Source organism: Pelobates fuscus, chromosome 7 (genome assembly GCF_036172605.1).
Source record: "Pelobates fuscus isolate aPelFus1 chromosome 7, aPelFus1.pri, whole genome shotgun sequence".
Classification (NCBI taxonomy): Eukaryota; Metazoa; Chordata; class Amphibia; order Anura; family Pelobatidae; genus Pelobates; species Pelobates fuscus.
In genome coordinates, this window is record NC_086323.1 from 183,334,729 (window position 1) to 183,357,384 (window position 22,656).

The window sequence follows — 22,656 nt, forward strand, 5'->3', positions numbered from 1 at the left end:
AATGCCATTTTTCCTTGGTTAGGAGAAGAACAAAATATAAAACATTTAATCACTACCATCCTGTTCATAGTATGGATTATTGTCATTGCTAGTTCATTATTTTGTGTGAAGGTACCTGTAAACCCAGGAGAGCAAACACAGTCATATCGGTTAATTCCATCCACACATGTCCCATATGTGCAAGGGTTGCTGGAACACTCATCAAAGTTCTTCTCACATCTTGGTCCTGAAAGGAACAAAATATTATTAAAGCAGGAAACTCAGAGAAAAAAGCATTTTCTCTTCTAATTATAGTTAGTGTTTTAAAGGGTTAATAAAAATTCTAATGCTTTTTTATGTAGTCTACCATTTTGCATAGCATAACTTGTTATGGCATGAAAAACTGCCCCATGATGTCCTGCCAGTGTGTCAACATAGCACAAAACACAGCAGCAGAAAACAAATAGAAATAGTTACCTCTCAACAGTCCCTGATTCGGTGGGACAATCCTGATTTTGTTTGGCCCTAATAACAAGTCCCCAATATTAACCGAACATTATAAGCATTATTAGAATAGGCTCTGCGTGAGGCAGGCCATCAAGCCCGTTGTTGATACACCTAATCCTCTGCTCATAACTGGCCTGCACCTCATGAGGGATCCAGCTGGATGTTAGGGAGCAATTTTATGGTGGACTGGTGAATCTTTGGCTTGCATTCATCTCTCTAATAACTCAACATCATCCTCAGGGCCGGCCTTAGGCCTTCAGGCGCCCTGTGTGAAAAATCTTAACAGCGCCCTCCTCCCACCCCCCATCCATGTGTATAGGGGATTTATTAAATGAAAATTTAAAAACATTTATCCCCTCTTCCCTGTCATTACCTTGCATGGAGGGGGGCATGCTGAACTCTGGTGATCCAGTTTGCTGGGAATCTGGTCGATGCCTTCACTGGGTGCAGTAACTGTCTCATGAGTTCAGGCACTTACAGTATCAGAGCTTTTCTGTGGTAATCTGCGGCAATGTTCTGATTGGCCAGAACTCAGAAGACAACTAAATTTCTCATGTGTGTGTCAGACGTGATTATGTGATGTGTTGGCTATGTGCCATATTTGTAATGGGTGTATTGACTGTGTCTTATATATGTGTGTATTGATCGTGTGTGATTTTTGTACACTATAGCAGTAGATAGGGGGAGCAGGGGCACTGGGGTAGATGGGGAGCAGGGGCGCTATAGCAGTATATGGGGAAGCAGGTGCACTGGGGTAGATGGGGCACTATAGCAGTAGATGGGGAGCAGGGGCACTGGGGTAGATGGGGGAGCAAGGGCACTATAGCAGTTGATAAGGGGAGTAGTGGCACTAGGGTTAGATGGGGGACCATAGGAGTAGATGGGGGGAGCAGGGGCACTAGACGGATAGATGAAGAGCATGGGCCCTATAGGGCTAGATGGAGGGAGCAGGTACACTATAGGGATAGATGGGAAGGCACAATAGGGGAATATGGGGGAACAGGGGCACTATAGGGATAGATGGGGAGCAGAGCTATTATAGGGGCAATATAGGGGTAGATGAGGAGCAGGGGCACTATAGGGGTAGATGGAAAGCATGGGCACAATAGGGGTAGATGGGGGCACTATAAGTGTAGATGGAGGAACAGGGGCACTATAGGGGTAAATGGGGAGAGCAGGGGCACTATATGGGTAGATCGGGAGCAGGGGCATTATAAGGGTATATGGGGCACTATACGGGAAGATGGAGCAGGGGCACTATAGGGGTAGATTGGGGGCACTATAGGGGTAAGTTGGGGTAGATGGAGGCACTATAGGGGTAGATGGGGAACAGTGGCACTATAGGGGTAGATGGGAGAGCAGGTGCACTATAGGGGTAGATGGGGAACAGGGGCACTATAGGGATAGATGGGGGACATTGGCACTATAGGTAGTAGATGGGGAACAGGGGCAGAATAAGGGTAGCATGGACACTATAGGGGAAGATGGGAAACAGGGGCACTATATGGATAGATGGGGAACAGGGGCACTATAGGGATAGATGGGGAACAGGGGCACTATAGGGGAGTGGGGGTACAATAGGGGTAGATGAGGGGCACTATGGGGGTAGTTGGGGGTAGATAGGAGGCACTTTGGGGGTAGATGGGGGCACTATAGGAGTAGATGGGGAACAGGGGCACAATAGGGGTAGATAGGGGAGCATGGGCATTAAAGGGATAGATGGGGAACAGGGGTACTATAGGGGGAGCAGGGGCACTATAGGGTTAGAGAGGGGCACTATAGGGTAGATGGGGGCACTATATGCATAGACGGGGAGCGGGGCACTATAGGGGTAGAGGGGGGCACTAGAGGGTAGAGGTGGGACACTATAAGATTAGATAGGGAGCAGGGGCACTATAGGGGTAGAGGGGGGCACTATAGGGGTAGAGGGGGGCACTATAGGTGTAGATGGTCTCACTTACCAGGCAGCAGATTCAGGTCTTGGTTAGCCCCGCCCCCGCCGTCCGCTTAGCTCCGCCCCCAACCTGCCGCTTAGCTCCGCCTCCTACAGTCTCTCTCTGCTAAGCCCGGGCAGAGGATAGGGATGGCAGGGAGTGTGCAAGCTGTGTCGGCCACATGGCGCCCCTTGCTGCCATGGCGCCCTGTGCAACCGCACAGCTCGCACACCACAAAGGCTGACCCTGATCATCCTGATAGCAGGTGGCACACCCCTCCCTGCTATGCTTACTACATTCTCTTCTCATTCTCTCACAGGCTGCTCACCCGTAACCAGCTTCAGCTGGTAAGAATGTATTGAGAGGGTAGGCATGGGAGTGAAAGCATACATTTTGATTAGTGGAAGATCAAAGGGGTAGATAATTGTGGAATGGGGACTTTATTTACTTATTTATTAATTATTTATAAAGCGCCAAACATATTCCACAGTGCTGTACAATTGGGAATACAATAAGAACAGACTGATACATCAGGTAGAGGGCCCTGCCGTGAGCTTACAATCTAAAGGTAAACTGTGGAGGTGAGCCAAAAGGTAACAGAGGAATTTGTACGAGATGGTTTAACTGCAGCAGCTGATCGCATGTGAAGGTAATAAGGAAGTGATTGGCTCTGGTTCCAAACAGCTGGAAGAGCATGCTATATAGGTACAAGGAACCAGGGGCTTCTTGCAGGAGTGGATGTTAAACTGGCCCTAAAGAGCAGAGAAACATAAATTACTTTATGGCTAGGAGTGGCAAGTGGTGGAAGGGGGGAGTGGTTGAGCAGACCTGCCATTTGTCTGATAAAATTCAAATATTTGCCAACCAGAATACCATCAGCCAGATAATTAAAGGGACACTATAGTCACCAGAACAACTACAGCTTAATGTAGTTGTTCTGGTGAGTATCATAGCTCCCTTCAGGCATTTTCATGTAAACATTGCCCCTAGGGACACCTCCAAGTGGCGAATCCTTAGATGGTCACTGGCAGGGCTTCCTGGCTCACCAGAGTTCCTCATTGAATGTCAAACTGCTCAATATGGTTGCACACTGAAAGGAGGGACAGGGCAGTTCAGGCACTATATCCAGTTTAATAAAATGAAATGGTTATAGTGACTACAGAGTCCCTTTAACCCCTTAAGGACCAAACTTCTGGAATAAAGGGGAATCATGACATGTCACACGTCATGTGTCCTTAAGGGGTTAACACTCTCTCTCTCTCTCTATTTAAGACATGTGCAATTTGTTTTCTTCCGAATGCAAATTCGGGCAAATTTCGGAAATTCGAATGCTTCCGAATGTCGAAGTGCCGAATTTCCGAACCGAACCGAATTGCCAAAGTGCTGAATTTCAGAAGTGCCGAAGTGCTTCGGATTTCTGAAAAGTGCCAGGAGAGGGTTGGGGTTAGGGTAGGGTTAGTCGTTGGGTTAGGGGTAGGGTAACCCTAACCCTAACCCAACTCTACCTCTAACCCTACCCCTAACCTAACCCTACTCCAACCCTACTCTAACCTAGACCCTAAACCAACCCTACCCCTAACCCTAAACCTACCCTAACCTAACCCAAAGTGCCGAAGTCCTGAATTTCAGAATGCCGAACGGAACCGAATATTTTTCCCATGCACATCCCTAATATATATATATATATATATATATATATATATATATATATATATATATATATATATATATATATATATTCCATTATGAGACTTAAATGTTCATTTCATGTCCAAAACAGTTTTACGCACAATTAAAAACTGCTCTGATGATTAGTTGGTTACCTTGTGAAATAAACAGATTCATACACTTATTTGAGCTATGTAAAATGTAATTATAAAGGATACAAATAAGGTAGGAGCCCCAACATCACACCCAGCTCTGACAAATAAATTGTGAATTTAAAAAGATAAACTAACAGTCATTTTAATGACAAACACAATCATGTTGTTTGCGATAGATGATTCTAAGTCAAGAATGTTATAGCTACAGCATTTATGTAAAGTAGCATTTCCTCACCTTGCCGCTCATCATGCCATGCGGTTATTGCTCATGCGGATTTATATAACTCAATTTACCTGTAGTTCCTGCTGGGCAATTGCAGAAGTAACCATCAACAACATCAACACAACGACCTTCATTTAAGCATGGATTGCTTAAACATTCATCTATTTGTTCACTGCATATGGCACCCATGTACCCAGGGATGCAAATGCAAGTATAAGAGTCAATACCATCATGGCAAGTTCCATAATGACAGGGATCCGGATCACAGTCATCTATATTTTCTTCACACAATACACCCATAAAACCTAAAACAGCAAATTGATATAGAGGAAAGTATGAACAAAATAATATCAAACATTTAACTATGTATTTACTCATTCTCCAAATGTAATAATAATACAAAAAGTGCACTTTATTCACTTTGAACAAATGGTAGATCCCCAGCTGGCATGGCATTGTGGAAGTTGAATGACAGATGGGGATTTATCTTTTTGCCACTCTTGTGCTGTGGGGGAGGAACATTTTCTTGCACCAGGGCCCTCTCTACATTAGTTCCACCACTGGGTTAGGGTGGAGTGTGTGATTGCATGCCAAGGAGTGAGGAGGGAGGGGGCAGAATTTAGGGAGCCTAAGCAAATGTTTGCCTATAGTCCAATCAATATTAAAGACGGCCGTGACTTTATTAATATGATATTTTACTCCTGGTTGGTACTATTTGTAATGTATACATATTTGCATTCTGTTAACTATATAATGCAGGAGTAGACAACCTTCGCACTCCAGATGTTGTGGATCAAAATAATAATACTATGTAACATGCAACACTTTGCAAATACAGTTTTTACTTAAATAATACAGTACAGCGGTTTTCAGTGTTTACCTGTTGCACAAAGACAATCATACCCATTTGGGTGGTCAATGCATTTTGCTCCATTTTGACATGGGGTGCTAGCACAGTCATCAATGTCAATCTGGCATACTGGCCCTGAAAAACCTGTAGGTTAAAAATACAAACATATGTGCATAAAACAGATCTTCTGTAAAGCAACAAAAAATGATTTACAATAAAATCCAATACAAGTTCACAAATAAAAATATCAAATTAATCTAAAAAAAAGGCTGCATCATGAATTTCATAGTGTTTATACCTCAATTTGACATGATATATATATATACCATATGATTGGTTAAAGTCGGTGAGGTGTGCCGTGTGCCGGAACCGACGTAGGGTGTAGGCCTGTAAAAAAGAGGGCCCCCCGAAGGTATTGTGTGAGTATGAGAGGGTGCGGTGGGTGGGGTGAACAGCGCATGTCAGCGTAAGTTTAAGGCCTACGGCCTTAAACTTGTGGTCGGTTAATTAGTGACTGTGAAATACCATATGATTTGTTAAAGTCGGTGAGGTGTGCCGGAACCGACGTAGGGTGTAGGCCTGTAAAAAAAGAGGGCAAAAAGATTGCAGATAAACACACTTTATTCTTTTTTTTTTTATAAATTCTTTATTTTTGTTGTGCACAAATTAACAAATAGTTTCAATTCGTCACAGTAGCGGTAAACTGATATATGGTGTTTCAACATACAGTGCATAATGTGACATCTGAGAGTTCCGCACAGTTTTTTTTAAATTAAGGAACAAAGACTAAACCTTCATGACTAATTGCTACTTGCAGTGTTATGCGGCATAAATATGATGAGAGTGTGGCAAGCTGCCTAATATTATGACTAGTTAGAGCTGTGGCCCATGGCCCCATGCGTAAAAGTCGATAGGTAACCAGCAGTCACAGGAACAGACAGTGTAGTAACCTTCACGTTAAACGTAACTTGGTATATGATCAGGCAACACATTTGTAAATTCTATCAAAGGGGGTTGAGCCAGTGAGAGAAACATAACATTCTGCTTATGTGCATTACTGCCGATTGCGTCTTGAGTCCCTATGGTAGAGGTCTGGAAGCTATCGTGGTAGAATAGGGGTATGCCAAGTTACCCGGGCACAATGAGTGACACTAGCGATTTTGCAGTGGGGACAATTTGCACCATTGCCTACCTGAGGAAGTCCCTCGGCCATATCGCCTATTGTCGGTTAACCCGGTGTGCAGGAAACTCATATATAACATGCAACCTGACTAGGTGCTGATGGTCGGCTATGCCGCGGTAAACGCTCTGACTAAACAGCTTGGTTAGGCAGTCTCCAATAATGCAAGACCATGATAGGAAACAGTATCCTAAGTTTAGTTACGTCTATGTGGGTCAGAGTAGACAGCTTGGAGGATCTCGGAGATACTTTAATATGAAATGCCAACGCGGGTAGTGAACCCTCCATGGCTAGGTGGGTGCATAAGCTGTGTGTGGTCATTATTGCCGGTTGTTCTGGGAGACTGTATGGCCAGATATCGGGAGGTATGGCGTGGGTGGGTTGCAGGGCTAGTCAGTGTGAGTGTGGTAGCTCGTCGGTTTGTCGTGTGTGAGTTGTGATGTGGGAGAGATGGTAATACTGTTAGAGCAGTCATGTAACTCAGTGCTAACTAGCCGTGGGGGAATAGCCTCTCAACTCAGGTTATTGCCTATTGCTACTTCCGTAGGTGTGTACATCCCCTTAATAAAAGATTTTCCAATACCACGTCTTAAGCATCCTGCTCATAGGAGATTGTCTAGGGCTGAGAAGTGGGATCCCTGGGTGGGAAAGCTTTTTGCATTGTGTTTTACCTCGTTTATACAAGTACAATCATAAGAGGAAACAAAATAAATGAATAACGAAAAATCAATGAATAACGAAAAATCAAACGGGAATGAAATTCAACCCAAAAGTCAATTCACTCTGGTCGTATGGCGGCCAACACACTTTATTCTTAACATAATTATGATACAAGGTTCTTAAATGCTTGTCAACTCTTTCTCTGGATGTGGTATGTATCTGTGGTATATAGCAGATTCCCAACACCCTAATTTCTTAATTATATGAACTGGTGTATTAGGACTGGACGCGGCTGATGCGGCCCCTATCCTGAATGAATGTCCAGAATGAGATGTGGGGTCCCAGCCTAATTTAATGCACAGATTATGAATGTAAAACATGAACTTGGTAGTAGTTAGTGGATTGCCTAGCAGAGTAAAAAGCGGAGAGTGGCTGGGACTCTCTTTGATCTGGGCTAAGTATGTGTCTAGGACTTTAACCGGGCACCAGTTATTCCCAGTCGGGTAAAAGGGTATTTCAACTGGATGGCCTGTTTGTCTGGTCTTTGAATGTCGGAGTGATAGGATGTAATGGTCATTTACCTTTTTTAAATCCTCTTTGATGAGACATAATTGATTGAGTGTGTTGCAATCGTGAATTCTCTAGGCCTTAGGAACCCATAAAATGCTATATACATAGAGGTTTTTATAACTAGGTTTGTGCAAGGTTCAAATGGTAGTGTGTCTAGTATGTCAGATAATGCCCGGAATTTCTCCCCATCTATGGGTAGACGTTTGTTTGTAGTGCGATGATCGAGTTTATTTATGCCTTTTAATATATTTTTTATCGGGTAAGTACTGAGGAAAGGAGTATGGTTTGGAATGGCGGTCAAGACGTGGTGCCGTATGCCAGACAGGTATAGTTTAAATGTATTGTATGAAAGTTTGAGTTGAAGGTGGCAAAAAGCAGCAAATGCGACCATGGTTTGAACTGAATAGTCGTGTAAGTCGAATTCTACTGAGAATCTTTGGAAGACGGTCATGGCTCTGTCGTATGTTCTCTTGGTATTCACGGATAAGGCTGCCTGAGCCAATTCATAACTGTGTGCCAAAACCTGGGCTAATCCAGGATTAACTTGTCGAAATCCGGGGTTTGGGTTGGGTATAGGCTGAAGAATTCCTGTAATTTACAATAAGATAAAGTGTCAGCAGCGGAGTTAGAGTAGCCTGGGATGTGTTCGCAATATAGAAAGAATTGAAAGGTGGCTGCTAACCATGTCAGTCTGCGAACTAACTTCATAATGACCAATGAAGATGAACGGCCCTTATTGATTATGTCGCAGGCTGCCATGTTGTCCGTGTAACACTTAACAGCCATACCTGACCAGGCTTTACCCCATGTAAAGGCAGCCGCCACTATCGGGTAAATTTCAAATAAGGGCGATGTTTCGCGAAAGGAGGGTAAACCGAGAGTCTCCTCCAGCCAACAATCTCTTAACCAAGAGTTTTGGATATTGCTGCAAACCCGGTAATGGCGTCTGCGTCTGTCCAAAAGATTGGGGATTGGTCAGATATTGGAGGGATGAACATAGAGAACCCATTCCAATGTTCTAAGAACTCCTTCCACATGGCGAGGTCTGCCATTGCTGGGGGATCTAAGTGACCAATATGATTATCTGGCAGACCTGGTAATAAACACAATAACCTGGAAATAAACGATCTACCCTGAGGAATTATGTGCATCGCGAAGTTCAAAGAACCTAACAAAGAGTGTAGATCTTTACGAGTGTACGTACCCTGTTGAAGGAACCTGTCTATCTCTCCGCGTATGCACCTGAGCTTGTCCTCGGGGAGACTTGACTGCATTGTGTCAGAATCCAGAGTGATGCCTAGGAAATCGAGTTTGGTGGTGGGTTCAGTTGCTTTGTCCAGTGATAGAGGACGCCTAATGTTGTAAATAGTGCTATAGTGCTCTTTAGACTAATCTGAGTGCAGTTGCTGTATTCTACCAACAAGAAGTCGTCTAAGTACTGTATCACCGTGGGGCACTTAGCGATATTGAGGAGGAGCCAACAGAGAGTCTCAGCAAACATGTTGAATATTTTTGGGCTACTCTTAGCCCTGAAAGTAAGCCTAGTCGCAAAATAATAATTCTCTCTCCACTTGACCCCGTGAACATGCCATAATGAAGGATGAATGGGTAACAACTTAAAGGCATTAGAGATATCGGTCTTACTGAGCCATGCAGCTTTAACTGCTGTCAAGATTGCTTGTATGGCATTATCCACGGTGGCATAGTTAAGAGAGAATTCGGTAGATGGAATGAGGGAGTTTAGGCTTGGGTTTGCGGACGAATGAGGAGCAGACAGATCAATGATAAAAAATTTTTCATTGGAATATTTACTGGTGGCTGTCCCGATTGGATTTGTGTGCCAGAAGGTGAAGGGGGGGGGGGGGGGAATATGGGCCTATCATGAAGCCTTTTTGGATTTCTTTACTGATTAGTTTGTCTACTGTTTGCGGATCGTCTCTAGCTGAAAGGAGGTTGGGACATTCTAATGTGCCTGCGGGTAGTGACACCAGCCCGGTGTGAAAACCTTCCGAAAACCCAAGTAATAAGTATTCCACCAAGTGAGGAGACGGGTGCGACTTCAAGTAGAATTCTGGATTACTTGTATTTTCCTCGGTTAGTCATTTCTTGGGATTCAATTTAGATGGGCACATGGTTTTGGCATGTGCCCTAAAGCATATGGAACAGATGTGTAGTAATCTGCAGGCGCTAAAGCTACATGCCCCTGCATTAAAATTATTACATATTTGGGCTTTGCCTAAATAGACGATGGGACGGCTGAGCTTATCTTTTTGACTGTGCTGGTCAGTTTTGCTAGCTCTTCCTGAGATACCAGAATAGGAGGATTCTGCCTCTGATGGGCACAGGTGGTATGAAAGGTGGAAGAGCAGACTGCACAAGATGGAGGTACTAAGCCTGCAAAATGTCTGCAAAAGAGTTCCGGGGCCAAGAGACTCCAGTCAGTGTGGATGTTAAACTGGGCCAAGGTTGCGGCTGCTTTTGCTGACACGGACTTGTGGAAATCATAAAACATGAAACCCCCATACTTGTGGCCTAAGTCTACCACCTTATGTAGATATAAGTCTAATTCCTCCCGGCGCGGTGGATAAACCGAGCATACAACATCCCTGTAGATACCGAAGGCTAGTACAAACTCTGGTATGGTAATTTTTTTTATTGAGTTTTGGGTCTCTAGCCTTCATAACGACAGCCAAATCTCCATAATTGTACACTCTGTTTTCCACAACGTCTTGGGAGGCAATTAGCAAAGAAATCAGATTTACATCTTTCCCATCTAAAATGTCCTTACGGAGGGCTGGAGGGACCATGTGTGCTGGGGTTATAACTTGTGTAGTAGAAAGGGCGGAGAATGGCGAGGCTGGGGGCCTACCCTGTAAGTTGTCAGGAGTGGGTGCTTGTACTGATCCTATGGGAGAAGGGCCCGTGACAGCTGAGTTGGTGTTTTCCTGTAGACTGTAGAGACGACAGGATGGTATTTAGTGTCCCTTGTGTGTCCAGGCTATGCCCCTGTGAGCTGGTACCCAAGACCTGGATCCTCTGGGTGTGCTGTGAGAAGCTTAAAAAGTTCAGCTTTCCTTGCCGTTGTTGGGAAAGGAATACCCCTTCGGTGCAATTCAGCCGATATCTTGGGGGTTATCCAGGATCTTAAAGAGCCTGGTGTGGATGGTTCTTGGAATTCCCTGGGGGTACCAACTCTAACAGGGGTGTTAGGCCTAGCGGGTGTGCTAGGGGGAGATGATTTTTCGTGTGTGTTGGCTTCTTGAGACATGCTGGAAAAAAACAACAACACAACAACAATAACCTGGTTAATAAGATATTGTTGAGCATATTTAGAACTGGCTGTCTAACTAGTGCCGAAGCGAAAAAGCTCTCTACCCCGTAACAGGTGAGGCCCTGCTAGTTGCCAAGCGGCAGGTGAGAGGCTATATCTATGATATGGGCGTGGGGCTCGAGCCACTAGCGTGGTGGCGGGGTGTTGGCCTCTCAGTGACGGTAAAAGATTCAAAACGTATGGCCGTGACAGGTGAGGCCCTGACTATAATCCCAATAGGTGGGTGAATGCGAGGCTCTAACTATGGTTTGGGCCGAGGGGCGAAATCTCCGTGTTGAGATTGGGGAGTTGGCCTCGCGGGACCAGCTATTGTTCAACTAAGGCCAGCACCTAGCCCTATACAGCCAGTTCTCTGACCTTGTACGGGGGCTTTATGAATGGGGTAAATGCAACATACCTAGCGAAACCCAAGCGAGGTTTCAGTGAGGAAATTCTGTAAGAGACCTATGACACAAGAAGGAGGGAAAGAGCCGGATGAGGGAGAGGAAGAATGGGAGGGGTTCAGAGTATAATAAATAGGGGAGGAGAAAAGAAGAAAATTAATAAAGCAGAGAGAATATCACCATAGGCCCTGAGTGTTCTGAAGGAACCGAGGAAAGTTACTTAATTCCCCTGTAAGGAGATCCTTGAAACTATGGTGCCTAAATGTGGTCTAGATGGTAAAAAATGGTGAAAGAATGGAAAGATGTTAAAGGAGTTTATAACGTCTATTGTGAGATAGAGAGTTGACGATAACGTATAACGGCTAGTCGAGTGAAGCCGTGGCCTGACGAGGCAAGGCAAGAAATCAAGCCCCTGTATGTTAAAAACCCCTTCAGGTGTTGCGTGGCCTTGTATAGGCAGTAATGTTATGGGCAAATGCAAATATTACAAGTTTTAGAATGAAATGTTGTATTTCTTAAACTGTGTACTTTGTCTTTAAGAGATATTGCAAATTGAAAAGGTGTTAGAAATGGAACATATTGTTTTTCATAGATGTTTCTTTAAGCAATAACCTCAGTGCATAATATGTTTGCGCCATTTTGTCCCAGACGAATTACAATAACAATAATGCATAAACAAGCTTCAAGGCTATGCTACGACTCTTTCAGTACACAATATACTGTGGTAACCCCAAGTTAATGGAACTTCCCCAAATCCCGGAATCTCCCACGACTGTGCACTTACATCTTAGTATAAACAACAGATAAGCTATTCAGACTTTGGGAAGCCATCTTGTCTCTTGAACTTGATGGAAGTTCCCCAGGTCCGGGAGTTTCCCATGACGTGTGCACTTGCTTTTAGTTATGGACTTTTTCATATTTGAACTATGGTGACTCTAAAATGACGACACTTAAGGTATAAATAGGTGTACTTTTAAATGTTAACACACAGAGGAGAGACTTGGAGACAGACGCTGCTCCATCTTAAAATGACTGAGAGGCTGACATGATGACATGTTCAGAAGGGTATGTTAACGTATTAATGATATTTGCAAGCATTTAATTTCATCTTATAAACTCTGCTATAATGGATTTTATATGTCTATATTTATATTTTTATATAATAAATATCTAAAAGACAAAACTATTGCTTCCAAGACAATCCTTATTTTATATTGTATTCTCAATTATTTACATATGTTAAATAGAGGATCTCTTACTAACTATATAACATTATGGCTAAGATATCTGTATGGTTAGCCCTGCTAAGTTCTATGCTTTAAGACATTATAGAGGTAAATAAGGGAACCGCCCGCGGTTACAGTAAATATCGACACGACTTAAGATTGTTTAGTACCTGATAAATGCGAAGATTAGTAGAGCTATAACCGGGTTGTAGTGAAATGCTCTGCGAAACCCGTAATTGAGGTAGCACATAACAGGAGAAAAGGAACTTGAGTGATGCTTAATACGTGCTCACATCCTGCCCTTATACAACCAGTAAGAGACGTGATCTTGTATTAGCAGCTAAGATTTTTTTATTTTTTTTATCCATTATTCTTGCATGACAAGGCATTGTAGGGGAGTTTGTTGCTCTATTGACTGAGCTGATTATCTTATTAAATGTATTAAAGCTGATTCACACAGGAGAAGCTGTGTATATCTGCATTCAGTGGCTGTGCCATTGATCACTGTATCCTGGCTTCTATAGAACGCTGCAGGAGTCCCAGAAAACGATTGAGAATCCATATTACATAGCTGTTAGTTTATGAAATACATAGGGATAAAAGTAGTTATTAAGATCACTGGCACCTTCCCACTGAAGCAGAATCAAGTAACATCAATAATTCTCTAGAGTCACAGGGAAACATATGGCAAATACACCTAGGTAATTGAAGTTCATATGTTGGGTCATTTATCAAAGGTTCTACAATAGTTAGCAGTGAAAGAATTCTCCAACAAAGGATTCTCCAACAATGATCAATAGACAAGCTTCTGGAGTTCAAATTGAAAAATCCGGTTAGCGTTATTTTCCCTTAGGGATTTAAAATCCATTATAATTCCAATAATTCATAAAATGCTCTGAGCTCCACTTTACAGACTTATTTTATCTGTTTGACAAGTTTTTTTTTAGTTTTTTTTTTAGAGATTGTAGGATTAAAATCAAACACTAGATTCAGACATTTATAAATTGAATTTGTGCACAAAAGTCTGCATGGACAAGATGCTGGCACCATGACCATTTTTGCAACCTCAATTCACTTACGCATAAATTCAATGAAATTTGCCGAACAACGGAATATCTGACTTTAAACGAATACCGAATAGATTTGCCGAAATGTCGTACGTTCGTATGTTTAATACACATGTAAATGGAAAGATAACTGTCGAACGGCGGGAATAGCCCGGACGCGGCTATTCCCACCGATTACCTGGCGTTCTTTAGTTTTGAATTTTTTACGACGGTGCTTGCTTGGCGGGAAGGCAGCAAGGAATGACGGGACCGGAAGCGTGCTGTCGGGAACCAGATGTCCGGCTAGACGAGGGGAAGTGAACAGCGTACGTCACGGCAAAGGTAAGGAGAGAGGAGTAGCGTTTTATAGGAACGCCAACTCCTCCCACAAATAAAGACCTTTGGCCTTAAACATATATATATATATATATATATATATATATATATATACACACACTGCTAAAAAAAATAAAGGGAACACGAACAACGCAATGTAACTCCAAGTCAATCACACTTCTGTGAAATCAAACTGTCCACTTAGGAAGCAACACTGAGTGACAATCAATTTCACATGCTGTTGTGCAAATGGAATAGACAACAGGTGGAAATTATAGGCAATTCGCAAGACACCACCAATAAAGGAGTGGTTCTGCAGGTGGTGACCACAGACCACTTCTAAGTTCCTATGCTTCCTGGCTGATGTTTTGGTCACTTTTGAATGCTGGCGGTGCTTTCACTCTAGTGGTAGCATGAGACGGATTCTACAACCCACACAAGTGGCTCAGGTAGTGCAGCTCATCCAGGATGGCACATCAATGCGAGCTGTGGCAAGAAGGTTTGCTGTGTCTGTCAGCGTAGTGTCCAGAGCATGGAGGCGCTACCAGGAGACAGGCCAGTACAGCAGGAGATGTGGAGGAGGCCGTAGGAGGGCAACAACCCAGCAGCAGGATCGCTACCTCCGCTTTTGTGCAAGGAGGAACAGGAGGAGCACTGCCAGAGCCCTGCAAAATGACCTCCAGCAGGCCACAAATGTGCATGCGTCTGCTCAAACGGTCAGAAACAGACTCCATGAGGGTGGTATGAGGGCCCAACATCCACAGGTGGGGGTTGTGCTTACAGCCCAACACCGTGCAGGACGTTTGGCATTTGCCAGAAAACACCAAGATTGGCAAATTCGCCACTGGCACCCTGTGCTCTTCACAGATGAAAGCAGGTTCACACTGAGCACATGTGACAGACGTGACAGAGTCTGGAGACGCCGGGGAGAACCTTCTGCTGCCTGCAACATCCTCCAGCATGACAGGTTTGGCAGTGGGTCAGTAATGGTGTGGGGTGGCATTTCTTTGGGGGGCTGCACAGCCCTCCATGTGCCCGCCAGAGGTAGCCTGACTGCCATTAGGTACCGAGATGAGATCCTCAGACCCCTTGTGCGGTTGGCCCTGGGTTCCTCCTAATGCAAGACAATGCTAGACCTCATGTGGCTGGAGTATGTCAGCAGTTCCTGCAAGACGAAGGCATTGATGCTATGGACAGGCCCGCCCGTTCCCTAGACCTGAATCCAATTGAGCACATCTGGGACATCATGTCTTGCTCCATCCACCAACGTCACATTGCACCACAGACTGTCCAGGTGTTGGCAGATGCTTTAGTCCAGGTCTGGGAGGAGATCCCTTAGGAGACCATCCGCCACCTCATCAGGAGTATGCACAGGCATTGTAGGGACGTCATACAGGCACGTGGAGGCCACACACACTACTGAGCCTCAATTTGACTTGTTTTAAGGAGATTACATCAAAGTATGATCAGCCTGTAGTGTGTTTTTCCACTTTAATTTTGAGTGTGACTCGAGACAATTCCCATTTTTTTATTTTTGTGTGATTTTGTTGTCAGCACATTCAACTATGTAAAGAAAGTATTTCAGAAGAATATTTAATTAATTCAGATCTAGGATGGGTTATTTTTGTGTTCCCTTTATTTTTTAGAGCGGTATATATATATATATATATATATATATATATATATATATATATATATATATATATATAAAAAATAATTAAAATTCTTTTGTAAATTATTTCTTTTAAAGGTGTACTCTAAGCAACTTAACCCCTTAAGGACCAAACTTCTAGAATAAAAGGGAATCATGACATGTCACACATGTCATGTGTCCTTAAGGGGTTAAAGGAACACTATAGCGTCAGGAATACAAACATATATTCCTGACACTATAGTGCTTTAAGTTGACCAGCCCTGATCCGATCACACTGAAAAGGTGATTTTACTCACCTTTTCTCCCATGCCATGCCAATCATGCCGTGACTGGCCCCACCTGGATAGCTGAGATCATCAATCTTTATCATCTCTGGTAATCCAATACTTTCCATAGGAAAGTATTGTGGGGTTATTGCGCATGTGTAAAAACGCAGCGCTGTAACAATCAGCATCTCCTCATAGAAATGCATTGAATCAATGCATCTCTATGGGAACTTCAGTGCCTCCATGCAGAGTGTGGAGATGCTGAACGTATATGCTGACACTGTACAGCACTAGACTTGTAAACATCTCTAGTAGCCGTCTGAGTGACTGCCTCGAGAGGTGTTCTCTGAAAAGGCAGCATTTACATTGAAAAGACCACAGGGACAGATAATAGATACCTGACTATTAGTCTGTAAAATTCTCTAATTCCAGTGGAATATCTGCCTTTATCCAGACTGATTAATTGTAGGTTTCCCACCTCAGGTAAGTGCATCAGTAGTTCAAATTACTGATAAGCATAAGCATGGGGGCTATGGAATGCTGTAATCCCTAATACTGCCATTAACGCTTCTTAGAACAAATGGATCACATTTAGGAGGTTATCTTTGTGCATCTAGGTAAGTGTTATATTTCCAGTAATGAAGCTGGATAATAGAGTGCAGCTAATGGCTATACTTCATCAGACATCTTCCTGTATGTTAAAGCCTTGAGGATAGAAGGAAATGCCAATAGCAGGGTTAATGGATAACTTCAGAGGAAGTCTGCCTGCATGCTATAGTCCCATGGACACAAGTGATACCAGTTCCAGAAATAATTGAGAATAATAGGGCTAATAGCTGGGCTTCATGGACCATTCCTTTTATTAATTTTGTAGCCCGCCTCTACACTTTTTCTATTGCCATAATATCCTTCTTTAGAACAGGTGCCCAAAATTGCACAGCATATTCAATATGTGGTCTTACCAGTGATTTATAAAGAGGCAAAATGATATTCTCATCCCGAGAATGAAAGCCCTTTTTCATGCATGACAATACCCTACTGGCCTTGGCCACTGCTGATTGACATTGCACATTGTTGCATAGTTTGTTGTCTATAACAATTCCCAAGTCCTTTTTGTGTGCTGTTAACCCTAATTCACTTCCATTAAGGTTATACGTTGCTTGTGCATTCTTTACGCCGAAGTGCATAACTTTGCATTTTCCCCCAGTCTATCTAAATCCCTCTGCAGCAAAGTAATATCTTGCTCACATTGTATTACTTTACAGAGTTTTGTGTCATCTGCAAACACTGAAACATGACTTTCAATGCTTTTTTCAAGATCATTTATAAACATGTTAAATATAAGGGGTCCAAGAACAGAACCCTGAGGGAAACCGCTTGCCACCTCTGTCCAGCTTGAAAATTTACCATTAATGACAACTCTTTGTACTCTATTATTAAGCCAATGTTCAACCAAAGAACAATCATTTTCATCTAGACCGATTCCCTTGAGTTTGAACACTAATCTATTGTGTGGAACTGTATCAAATGCCTTGGCAAACTCCAAATTAAATTTAGATAGATAGAAATAGATAGATATAAATCGATAGATAGATATAAACAGATAGAAAGAAATATATATTATAGATAGATGGATAGATAGATATATAGATAGAAATATATAGAAAGAGATAGATCGATAGAAATTAATAGATGGAAATAAATAGATAGAAATAGATATATAGATAGAAAAAGATAAAGATATATAGATAGACAGAGATAGATAGATAGATAGAAATAGAACAAAATAGATTGAAAGAGATAGATAGAAATAGACATAGATAGAAAGAAATAGATATAGATAGACATAGAAAGAAATAGATAGATAGAACTAGATTGATAGAAATAGATATAGATAGAAAGAAATAGATAGAGATAGAGATAGATAGATAGATAGATAGATAGATAGATAGGACTAGATAGATAGATAGGAATAGATTGATAGATAGAGATAGATAGATATATAGATAGATTGTGTTTGTATGTTTAAAAATATGTATTTTGAATGTGTGTCTTTGTATACAAACACTATATATAGAGATTTCTATATATAGTGTTTGCATACAAAAGTTTGGCTTAGGAGGGTTGCAGTAGGAGGGGGGCGGGCATAGACAGTGATCTGAGTTGTCAGTCAGCTCAGTTTGCGAACATGCATACCGCGCCCATGCATTGCGTATTGCTTTGTATTTAAATGTATTCTCTTGGCCAGGGTTCTCCACACTTGGGCCCTCCAAATGTTGATTAACTACAACTCTCATGATTCTTTGAATAAAATAGCCATAGAATCATAGGAGTTGTAGATCAGCAACAACTGGAGAGCCAGAGTTTGGAGAGCCCTACTCTAGGCTATCCACATGAGCTGCTTTGACGGAGTGAATTCATGGGTTTTAGCCATTCATTTTTGTAAGGGAATGGCAACTTTAAATTCGGAACTCCTTTGTCTTTCTGTTAATGTCTTTATAGGTTAAATATATTTCCAAATTTGAGCACACACCCATTTGAGGATGGGTTATTCCCATAATTTTTTGGTGTGTGGGCAACAATATATGATCTTGACAAAGTTTAACTATTTTTATGTAAAAATATCTGTGATTGCTCTATGGGTGACTATTGAAATAATTGTCGATTTTTGATAAATTAGAGATATAATAAATGTTATTACTGATTTAATAGAAGAACCTGGAACTGTTCTGTTCCAGACACTGTGTGTGTGCTCATGTCTCATCTACACAAAGAAAAGACATGTGCAATTTGTTTCGGGCCGAATATAATTTCGGACGAATTTCAGGCAATTCGGACATTCGGGTACTTCCGAATGTCCGAAAAGCCAAAGTGCCGAATTGCCGAAGTACCGAGGTCCCGAAGTTCCGAAATTACCGAATTTCCGAAGTTGCCGAAGTACAGTATTGCCTAAGTACTAATATACCCAGTGAAAGAAGAAGAATGTTACATTGTATACAATTTTAAATAAAAAGTATACAAATATAGCCAGGATTCAGCTGTAAGCATTTGCAACACTTACAACAATCAAGTAACACACATTCATATAAAATGTAAGTTACTTAGCCAGTCAATGTAATGACAGGAATGAATAAGTAGATAACTCCCTAATTCCCACGGTATGTGGAGGCACATCTAAACATATTCTATCAGACAAAACCAATTATAATTAGGAAGCATGAACACAATCAACAAAAATTCTTACTTATATTTGCTCACCTTGAGGACAAATACACAAAAATTGATTGACTTTGTCAACACACTGTCCGTTGTTCACACATGGATTGCTAAGACATTCGTTGATCTCAATTTCACAGTGTATTCCTTTGTAGCCTAGAGGTAAAACATAAAACCACTTATTAGACAAACATGTAAAATGTAACTGTCATGCCAAAGCATGAGTTGGCATTTGATATATGTTATGAGTTGTTTTTGGGAATGTTGGGATAACATTTATTGTAGGCTTTGATCTTACACCAGGCCTAAGCCATAAAACTACTAGATAACCATCACCAGAGCTGGACATAGGGCATTGTAAAAGGTATTGGCTTTGGGTTCTTCAAAGGACAACATAATTTTAGAAAATATGGAGTGGGCAATAAACTGCCAGGTCAAACCCTTCTGATCCACCCGGGGGTATTCCCAGTTAGAAGCAACTAGTTTGAGGTGCATAATGAGAATATAAATTCACACAAAATATATCCAACACTTTAGTAGAACAATAATGTGATGGAAAAAACACACTTATCTCCTTAGATAGTGGTAGCCCTCTCCAGGAATATCCCAGACAATATTCCTTTAATATGGTACAAGACAACGACAAGCGTATAGGAGAAAGTGGCTGTAGATCTACAAATATAACACAAAACAAAACATAGCTTAACCCCTTAAGGACACATGACGTGTCTGACATGTCATGATTCCCTTTTATTCCAGAAGGTTGGTCCTTAAGGGGTTAATACTGTTGTGAAAATAATAAAATGCGCAAATATAATGAGCCCTCACAAGATGTAGTGAAATAAATCGCAGAAGGGTGCCTCCCCTGATAATATGGGGGGGCTATAACCAAGAGATGCCTCTTCCTTTAGCAAACTGCTGCAAGTATGGAGAGCCGGACTCAGGATACAGGTGAAAAACTGCTTTTATTTATCCAAAATTTAAAATAGAGCTAAAAAAGCCTTAAAAATACAAAGGTTGCTTAGGAGTAATCCTACATGTTTCACCCAAAATAGGGCTTCCTCAGGGAATCTCCCAAAAGTTGTAGCAACATAATATACAAAACAATAAAATAATTTAACAAAGTAACACAATACTATAAAGCAGAATATAACCCTCCCCCCTGAGTCTCTCTTTATAAATGGCTCTTGATTGTTGTAACCTCGGGTGTTTCCACGAATAACATAGCTGTTCGGAATCTTCTCTGATGATTTTCAAATTGCCTGGTTTAATCGGCAATCACTTCCTGGTTTCTTGCGTCATTTCCGGTGCGCCGTCCTTCCTGGGCGCATTATGATGACGTGTGCGTTCCATACGGCAATACCCTCGATATCCACCCTCGATATCCACCCTCGAAATCAGTCTTTATGTCTGTATTACAAGAGTAAACTTACAAACAGTCATTTATGTTTAGTTAATGTTTTTCTGCTTATATGAGTGGGATAATTTTATCAAATGCATTTGATATTTACATGGGGACAGTGTCCAGTTTTTCTTCCCCCTATGGAAAAATTAACCTAATGTATGAAAAAATAAAATGGTGAAAAAAATAAGTGAAATGAAATAAAATAAAATAGAATAAACCAGTGTTCTTACAACTATTTGAATGCATTCAAAATCCATTTGGAGATGAAACTAGACACTTATTCCCTTACCCAGGCACATACATGTTAATCATTTATTGCAATGGGAAAACAGTCCAATTAGTAATAAATGTATATACTAAAACTATAATGGAAAAAACATATAAAATAAGAAATAATAAATATAAAAAAATGTAAAAAAATTATAATAAATATAAAAAAATATAAAAATATAAAAATGAAAAAATAATATTTTTTTATTTTAATTTTTATATATTTATTTATTTTTTAATTTTTAGATTTTTATATTTATAATCATTTTTTAATTTTTTTTATATTTATTATTTCTTATTTTATATGTTTTTTTCCATTATAGTTTTAGTATGTGCCTGGGTAAGGGAATAAGTGTCTAGTTTCATCTCCAAATGGATTTTGAATGCATTCAAATAGTTTACTCTTGTAATACAGACATAAAGACTGATATCGAGGGTGGAACGCAGGGTATTGCCGTATGGAACGCACACGTCATCATAATGCGCCCAGGAAGGACGGCGCACCGGAAACTATGCAAGAAACCAGGAAGTGATTGCCGATTAAACCGGGCAATTTGAAAATCATCAGGGAAGATTCCGAACAGCTATGTTATTCGTGGAAACACCCGAGGTTACAACAATCAAGAGCCATTTATAAAGAGAGACTCAGGGGGGAGGGTTATATTCTGCTTTATAGTATTGTGTTACTTTGTTAAATTATTTTATTGTTTTGTATATTATGTTGCTACAAATTTTGGGAGGTTCCCTGGGGAAGCCCTATTTAGGGTGAAACATGTAGGATTACTCCTAAGCAACCTTTGTATTTTTAAGGCTTTTTTAGCTCTATTTTACATTTTGGATAAATAAAAACAGTTTTTCACCTGTATCCGGAGTCCGGCTCTCCATACTTGCAACAGTTTGCTAAAGGAAGAGGCGTCTTGGTTATAGCCCCCCATATTATATGGGGAGGCACCCTTCTGCGATTTATTCCACTACATCTTGTGAGGGCTCATTATATTTGCGCATTTTATTATTTTCACGACAGTATTATGCATAATGAGAATGTTGGGATTATCCAGGGGGAGATTTTCTTTCTCCGACAACTACTTGGAGACCTGTAACATCTGAATCTCCCACAAGAATTCTATACAAGGGGTAAGGATTTGTAAGGATTTCTTGTGTTTTCTCCTATTTTATTTTATGGACTGTTTTGCAATTTGTTATGTGTTTCTGCATGTCATTTATTTCTGTATTTTGTACACAGCACTGTGAATACTTTTTGTCAGATGAAATGTTTACTTAATCAGCTTGTGTCTTTGTTCTCTATGAGCTCACTCTTCTGAGGAAAGTTCAGGTAAACACGTTACCAAAAGGGTTAATTACATATGTCTGGAGGGCAGAGCCTGACCGTCAATGGAGCCAGACGTGTGAGCTCTGAGCTTTCTCTCCCCTGGGAAATACATTCGCAAACATCTGCACTTGTACGAAGGATATCATCCAACAAAACACCTTCACCCATGCAGAAATACCCCCTGACCCGAAACCAGATGGTTGGTAAGAAAAGAAGGGATCTGACGCCCTCAGTCGCCACGCTGTTCCACACACCCACAAACCATCGTCCGCCATCAGACCAAGCACTATTGCTGAGTAAAATGGCACTAAACCTTGGGTCGGAACCTGCGGGACACCCTATATGCACGCAACCAACCCTACCCAGTACGGAACCAGGTGACAATTAACTCCTGGCAAGGCCGCGACCCCCCGGGGTGTATACAATATCTGCCTATGCGACCACCCAAACAGGCCAAAACCAACGAA

At 41.6% G+C, this 22,656-nt stretch overlaps 1 protein-coding gene across 1 annotated transcript in view; it reads right to left on the reverse strand.

Annotated features, from left to right (window-relative positions):
* NOTCH2 (notch receptor 2) overlaps positions 1–22,656 on the reverse strand; it is a 295,351-nt gene that overhangs the window by 146,735 nt on the left and 125,960 nt on the right. The window contains exons 9-12 of the mRNA XM_063426954.1: positions 19,227–19,340; positions 5,347–5,460; positions 4,538–4,771; positions 116–226 (exon numbers count right to left, since the gene is read on the reverse strand). Coding sequence (XP_063283024.1) covers positions 116–226; positions 4,538–4,771; positions 5,347–5,460; positions 19,227–19,340 — 573 coding nt within the window. The remainder of the gene's footprint in view (positions 1–115; positions 227–4,537; positions 4,772–5,346; positions 5,461–19,226; positions 19,341–22,656) is intronic.